Raw genomic sequence first — 8,104 nt, 5'->3', positions numbered from 1 at the left:
AAAAAAAAAAAAAAAAAAAATTACTTTTAAACTCATCATCCTAGAATAACTAAGTGCGTTCATTTTAAAATGGACACATTTATTTGGTTTTATAGTCAATATATTACTTTCTATGCTGATTTTTTCTTCATTGTATGTGTTAAAATATGAAAAAATAAAGTATGTGCATAGTCATTAAAAACAAGGAAAATAACCTACTTATAATTGTAGGGGGTTTTTTGTTCTTAATATTGTTTTTGCTCTTAAAGTTCAAAATCTAAGCTTTTTAGGGAAAAAAAATCCATCCATTTCTTTTGGGAAGTTATCCTAGTAATAAATGTCAGTTTAAGGATATAAGTTTCTATTATCCTTTGATACCTGTAACTTCCAAAATGAAAATAATGGATTTTAGATTTGTGTAGTGTTTTGGAAATATAATAGTCTTATTTATAAAAGTAGTGTAAAGACCAATAAGTCTTTTGATGCCTAGAAGACATGTTTATATTTGTCTGAAGATAACATTCTACAAAGAGAATTAATAGGAAGTACAGTTTATATTTGAGAATAACCATTATAGAAAATAATATTGACCATTTTTATAGTGTTCATTTATAAGTGTTCTCATTTAGCTATGGATTTAACAATATTTATAAAAAGTAAGGTTAAGTTGGTATGGTTTTTTTTTTTTTCCCCCTACATGTACAGATTGAACAAGAAGCATCACGGGACCTGATTTTAATAGAAGATTATGACTCATTAATAGAAAATATGAGTAACTGGAATTTTCAAATTTTTGAACTTGTAGAAAAGATGGGAGAGAAATCAGGAAGGATCCTCAGTCAGGTTTGTTTCAAACCCCTGCTGCTTTATTATAAGTTACTTTTTTCTTGAATCTTTATAAAAAGCAAAATCTAAAGATGTATAATACTGGTTTAGGTACAAGTTCAACATTGTTCATTGAATTATTTTTTTTCACAAATGAAATTTTCAATAGAAAATTTGAAAAGAGAAACCTGGATATATAAACCCATATATATATAAACAAATATATTATTATGTATATAAAGTATTTCATAATTATATATATATTTATATGAAAAGTAGTTTATTTGCCCATAATAATGGGATTTAATTTACACTAAAGAAGTAATAAAGATTTACTTTTTATTAAATCTTGAGGTTGAAAAGGACATGAAAGGTGATCTAGTTCTTTGGACTGAAACTTATGCTTCATCGTTTTCACCGGTCCTCCCTGTGCTTTACCCAAGGCCAAATGGTCCATTTCATGCTAGAACCATGGAAAAATATTTCCATTTTACCACCCAGACTCAAAGTTCTTCCTGGTGGGTCCACACAGCAGCATCAGATTAACCTTCCTGAAATATTACTCTCATTAACTCCCAAGTATCTTATTTATGAAATGTGAGAACATAAAGATAAATTATGTGGAGGACACACAATTTATCACATTGAATTCTTTAGGGACAGAAATGTGATAAATATATTGTCCTGACTTCTTTTAACACCTAGGACTAGAATAGAATACAATTCATATGCCTTTCAATAAATTGTGAATGAAAAGCTAAAGAGAAGAGTGGAAAAATTTCAAACCTGGGACATGATATTATAATCATTCTTTGGTTTTCAAGGGCTTTAGGGCAGTATCTTCCTTTTTCATATTTCGGAAAGAATTCATTATAGGGAAGTTTTTAATAAATTACTTAAGTTAAAGGCATATACATGGTTAACTTTCCCAAATGCAAATCACAAAAACATATTCAACTAGAAATAGAAATTCCGATTTTTAAAGCGAACTTTCTTTTAATTGACATGTAGGTTATGTATACCCTATTTCAAGACACTGGCTTATTGGAGATATTTAAAATTCCTACTCTACAATTCATGAACTACTTTCGTGCATTAGAAAATGGTTATCGAGACATTCCTTGTAAGTATTAAAATATATGATTTAAGTTGAAATAATACTGGTTTTGAAATTCTTTATAAATTCCCTTCAGATAGTCCCTTAAACACTTTTAAAATTGCATGTTTGGAAAAGTTGGAAGATAGTAATTTAAAAAGAAAATCTACATCCTCCTACCCAGAGTTAACTGACTACTGTTAACATTTTGGTAAGGGACTTCCTTGGAGGATTGGTGGTTAATACTCCATGCTCCCAATGCACGGGGTGTGGTTTCGATCCCCCGTCAGGGAACAGGCCATGCGGTGCAGCCAAAAAATTAAAAACAAAACCCAAAAAAACCCATTTTGGTATATATCCTTCAAGACTTTTTCTTATACATACTTATTTTTTATGAAGTGAATCATAATACCTATTTATAATCTGCTTTTTCATGTAATATAGTATACATCTTTCTATGTTAACAATTATTCATATGAGTACCTTTTCAAATGTTTGGTAATTTTAAGTCATGAGTTTCATAAATTTCTTTACTTTAAAATGTTTAAAATTTATCCATAGAATTCATTTTTTAACTGTGTCCTGATTTGTGGAATAATTTTGTTTGTTTTTTGGCCACACGGCTTGTGGGATCTTAGTTCCCCGACCAGGGATTGACCTTGGTCCTCGGCAGTGAGAGCAAGGAGTTCTAACCACTGGACCGCCAGGGAATTCCCTGTGGAATAATTTTTAATGGCTATTTGATTTTATGATACAATAGAATTTTAATTTTATATTAGGAAAAGGTACAATTTTATGTGTTGATCATTCTACAGTTTACCTCCAGGTGGACACACTTTTGGGAAATATAGAGAGAGCAAATTATTCTTAAATTGGCCTCATAAATAATGGTGATGCTTAATAATTTAATGTGTGTTATATGTACTATAATTACCACTTACAAAGTAGGCATTTTGAAAAGTGGCTGAATTTTATAAATGGAATAAAGTGATATTTTAAGGTGGACTTCAAGGGCAGGGGGATGGAAAAAAGAAAGCCATGGTGGGGAGTTTTCACGGTCACCTCCAATTAGGATATATTGGTTAAGACAAGAGCCTCTGGGGAATTCCCTGGCAGTCCATTGGTTGGGACTCTGTGTTTCCACTGCGGGGGGCACAGGTTTGATCCCTGGTCAGGGAACTAAGATCCCATGTGCCGCGCTGAGCAGCCAAAAAAAAAAAAAAAAAAGTCACTGGGACCTAACTTATCTAAATTTTAGTTTCCAAATTTATAAATGGGAATAACAATAGTACCTACCCCGTAGGTAGTGATAATAATGTAAAGCACATATCAAAATTCATGGCACATAGTAAATGGTCAATAAAAGGTCATGATTGTATTAATAATAAGCTCCTAGTGGGTTGACATCATATCTATAGTCTAAACATTCAGTATCGTATCATTTGCTAATGCTACATGGAAGGTACACATTAAATATTTGTTGAAACATCAGCTATGACTATAATCATTAGATTCACAAAGGTTATCTCATTTAATCTTTGTTGGAAATGTTGTATTATCTACCTTTTACAGGTGAGAAGTAAAAATTCAGAAGTATCTTTCCCAAGATCATAAAACTGGAAATAGCAAAGCTGGGTTTCACTTGTAGGTCTTGCCTTTTCACATAGTGGTATTTCAGTAAACCAGTGTTTTATTGATCATATACTACATGTCAGACACTATTCTGGATGTTTATATAAAGGTATATACCTTTTAACATGTAATCCTTATAGCAGGCCTGAGAGAGAGTTATTTCTTATCTGGCGAGGCAGCTGTCCAAGTATCCAGAATTTTTAACTGTTCTATGTGCCTCTGTGCAGAAATTGTTTTGTTTGCAAACATGGGTCTCCATAACCGAGACACTATTTGCATATTTTTAAGTTATGTCCTGGCTATTGTAAATAGAGCTGCAATGAACATTTTGGTACATGACTCTTTTTGAATTATGGTTTTCTCAGGGTATATGCCCAGTAGTGGGATTGCTGGGTCTTATGGTAGTTCTATTTGTAGTTTTTTAAAGGAATTTTAAAAGTCACAAAAAGCAACCGTAGGGATTTCCCTGGCACTTTCACTGCAGGGACCCACCCTAGTTTGGGAACTAAGATCCCGCAAGCCTCGCAGACTGGCCAGAAAAAAAAAAAAAGCAACCTTAAGTAAATTAACCCTGGTAATGCTGCCTTTTCTTTGACTCCTTTAATATGTTTTCATAGTATATGTGAAAGTTTTTAAAAGAAAGCTTTTTAACACATCAATAAACTTTTACAAAATAAGATGAAACAAAAACATAATTGTTGGAAATTATTCTAAGCCATATATTTTATTTATGAGGATACAGTATGACTAGAAAGTACTTTTTAAAATGTCCTATGTTAAAAATAACAGAATGATCATTTTTATAAAACATTTTGGTGACTTTAGATCACAATCGTATACATGCCACAGATGTCCTACATGCTGTTTGGTATCTGACAACACGGCCAATTCCTGGTTTACAGCAGATCCACAATGATCATGGAGCGGGAAATGAAACAGGTACTTCCTTCTATAAATCTTTCCTTTAATTATTTGATTAGGAATAATAAATCATACTATCTCATTTCATTATCTCTGTTCTCTTAAAAGTTTTATTAAGTAAACTTTGGTATATATAAAGGACTATGTAAATTTTGAAGAATAATGACATGCAAATTAGGAAACCCACTACCCGTCTTAAAAGTGAGGTTAAGATTCAGTACTACTCAACCTACCATGTTTCTTTTCTGTGTCCCACAGTGCTGCCTTCTTCACTGAGGTAGCCAATATCCTGAATATTATGATAATCATTTATTTGCTTTTCTTTCAATTCTTAGTTTTTTTGTTTTAGGTGTATCATGTAAATTTAAAATATATGACATTCCCAACAAAAGTGGACATGTTTAGAATCTTCATAGAATCTTCCTCTTTCCTCTAGTTTCCAATTATGGGTTCCTCTGAGCCCTCACTGGCAGTACCCTTGACAGCAGTTTTCTACCACCAGCCTGTTCAAGATGATTTAAGTATTCCCTAAGGCAATGCCTGTTTTCTCTTCCATGCACTTTACTTCCTCCTGAGTTCTTACTAGCAATGCTATAAGTCCTTATACACAATATTATGGAATCAAGTATGTGTGGAAGACAAAGCTTTCTTTGGGAGACCAAGTAGCTGTTGAAATGTAAAATTGTGGTAGAAACAAAGACTATAAGGACTATGGGATGTGCTGCCTTATTCTGATTGCAATGGAGAATTAATAGAAAAAAAAATGATGACACCAAAAGTATAAGCAACAAAAGCAAAAATAAACAAGTGTGACTACATCAAAGTAAAAAGCTTCTACACAGCAAAGGAAACAATTTAAAAAATGAAAATGCAACCTGCAGAATGGGAGAAAATATTTGCAAACCATATACTGGGTAAGGGGTTAATATCCAAAATACATAAAGAACTTGTACAACTCAATAACCAAAAAAAATCCAATTTTTTAAAATGGGCAGAGAAACAAAATAGACATCCAAATGTCCAACAGGTACATGAAAAGGTACTCAGCCTCACTAATCATCAGGGAAATGTAAATCAAAACCACAATGGGAGGCTTCCCTGGTGGCGCAGTGGTTGAGAGTCCACCTGCCGATGCAGGGGACGTGGTTTCGTGCCCCGGTCCAGAAAGATCCCACATGCCGCAGAGCGGCTTGGCCCGTGAGCTATGGCCGCTGAACCTGCGCGTCCGGAGCCTGTGCTCCGCAACGGGAGAGGCCACAACAGTGAGAGGCCCGCGTACTGCAAAAAAAAACCACAATGGGATATCACCTCACACTTGTTAGAATGGCTGTCATCGAGAAGGCAAGAGGTAAGTCTTGGGCAGGATGTGGATATAAGGGAACACTTGTGCACTGTTGAAGGGAAGGTAAATTGGTTCAGCCACTGTGAACAACAGTATGGAGATTCTGATTCCTCAAAAAAATAAAAATAGAACTATCATATGAATTAGCAAGTTCTCGGTATATATCCAAAGGAAATGAAAGCAGAAGTTTAAAGAGATATACACACTCCCATGTTTGTTGCATCATTATTCACAATAGCCAAGACATGGAAATCACTTGTCTGTCAATGGATGAATGGATGAAGAATGTGTGTGTGTGTGTGTGTATACACACACAACGGAATATTATTCAGCCATGAGAAAGAAGGAAATCCTGTCATTTTCAACAACATGGATGGGCTTGAGGGCATTATTATGCTAAATGAAATGTCAGACAAATACTTTATGATATCACTTATATCTGGAACCTAAAAATGTTGAACTTGTAAAAACAGGCCATGGGTGAGGGAATTGGTGATATGTTGTTTAAGGGTACAAACTTGGAACTAGTAGATAAACAAGTTCTGGAGAGCTAATGCACAGCTAGTCAACAGTACTATATTACAAAGCTCAAAGTTGCTGAGAGACTAGATCTTAATTGTTCTCGCCACAAAAAAGAAATGATAATTATGTGGTGTAGTGAGGGGTTAGCTAACGCTCCGGGTGGTAATCATATTGCAACATACAAATGTATCAAATCAACACCTTGTATACCTTAAATTTACACAGTGCTTTGTGTCAATTATATTTCAATTAAAAAAAAAGAAATGAAATGACACGTTTAGAGTTTTAATGAATGGTTAGAGAACCAGATAGCTAAAAGATTCCTTAATTTTTATAGTAGTACGATCATAACTACTGAAAACATAATCCAAAGTCTGATCCTGAAGTTACCTGAAATACAATTCAAGTTGAGTTCATGGCCTCACTAAGCCTCTTATGTTAGAACTACGGTATTGATTGGGAAAGAAAGGACCCTGATAACTGGAAGGGGAATATTTGAGTAGATTTCAGTAAATCTGATTACCCTGAACCCCTCAAATCTTGCTGTACCTCCCTGCTGAGAAACAATCATTTCTCCTTGTGTTGGTTGCCTGAAGACCTTGTAACAACCTCACCTGAGATTCTTGACTTATAGGGGAATGTTATTTCACCTCTAAATCCAGTCCCACCACCTCTCATTTCTTTGTGATCCATAATTAAACTCATATCTGCCAGGATCTAAGTCTGAACACCAGAATAATTTCCTAAATATATATTGGCAGAAACCTGAAGAACATATGTGGGAATGGATTTAAAGTGTTACAGCAAGGGAAAGGAAGGTAATGGTTGATCATTCTGAATTTATTGATATAGGTGTACCTATTAGAGATTCTGGATTCAGGACATTAGCTTGAGTGTTCGGCAGTGGCCCTAACAGTTTGCTCCATTCATTGTCTGAAATCTAGGCATTAAGAGAAATTGAGGTGTCACAACTTCCTGATACACTGTGGAGGAAGGAATTCAAAGGCTTACACTGATAAGATACTGAAATGGATTGGTCATGTAGTCTTCCCACCCATACCTAACCATGTCCCTCAGAAGTGTCCCCCTTCATCAGTGTTGAGAAATACATTGCAACGCTAACTCCTGGAGGGTAAACTACCACACTGGCCCACCAATCATAGTAGGGGCTTACGGAATTTAGATGATAAAAGGACTTTTGGCCTGGGTCCATCTCATAGTGGTAGTTCCCTGAACCCACCCATTTTTGGAATGCACAGTTGGAATAAACATATTTAGCAACTGGCAGAATCTCTCCATTAATTCCTTGATCTCTGCAGAGAGGACCATCATGGTAGGAGGGGTCAAGTGAAATCTCTTGAAACTGCCTCATTCTAGCAAAATAGTGAACCAAAGCAGTACCTTATTTCTGGATGGACTGCAAAATTAGTGCCACCATCAAATACTTAATAAATGCAGGAGTGATGATTTCCATCACATTGCTATTTGACCTGTGGTACTTTAGCTTTTACACAAGATGAATGGATCTTGAAAAATGATGGTGGATTATTCTAAACTTCATCAGGTGGTGACTCCAGTTGTCACAGCTGTTCCAGATACGAATTTTTGAATAAGTCAACCCTACTCATCCTATTTGGTACACAGCTGTTAATCTGGAGAAATGTTTCTTTTTTTATACCTGTTAGCAGAATCCACAAGAAGACATTTACTTTCTCATCTGGCAGGCATAGCAGTACACTTTCATCATCCTAGTTCTGGGCTATATCAAGTCTCCCATTCTGTTATAA

General features: G+C 34.8%; 1 protein-coding gene across 2 annotated transcripts in view; it reads left to right on the top strand.

Annotated features, from left to right (window-relative positions):
* The window catches only part of PDE3B (phosphodiesterase 3B), a 167,607-nt gene that overhangs the window by 134,044 nt on the left and 25,459 nt on the right, over window positions 1-8,104 (top strand). The window contains exons 9-11 of one of the 2 annotated variants that reach the window (XM_024757003.1): window positions 685-822; window positions 1,816-1,927; window positions 4,382-4,471. In XM_024757003.1, coding sequence (XP_024612771.1) covers window positions 685-822; window positions 1,816-1,927; window positions 4,382-4,471 — 340 coding nt within the window. Of the gene's footprint in view, window positions 1-684; window positions 823-1,815; window positions 1,928-4,357; window positions 4,472-8,104 lie in introns of both variants that reach the window. The other variant, XM_024757002.1, reaches the window with a different exon arrangement.

Source organism: Neophocaena asiaeorientalis, unplaced genomic scaffold (genome assembly GCF_003031525.2).
Source record: "Neophocaena asiaeorientalis asiaeorientalis breed wild unplaced genomic scaffold, Neophocaena_asiaeorientalis_V1.1 scaffold504, whole genome shotgun sequence".
Lineage (NCBI taxonomy): Eukaryota > Metazoa > Chordata > Mammalia > Artiodactyla > Phocoenidae > Neophocaena > Neophocaena asiaeorientalis.
Note: the sequence above shows the minus strand (reverse complement) of the source record. Positions and strands in the feature narration are given on the sequence as shown.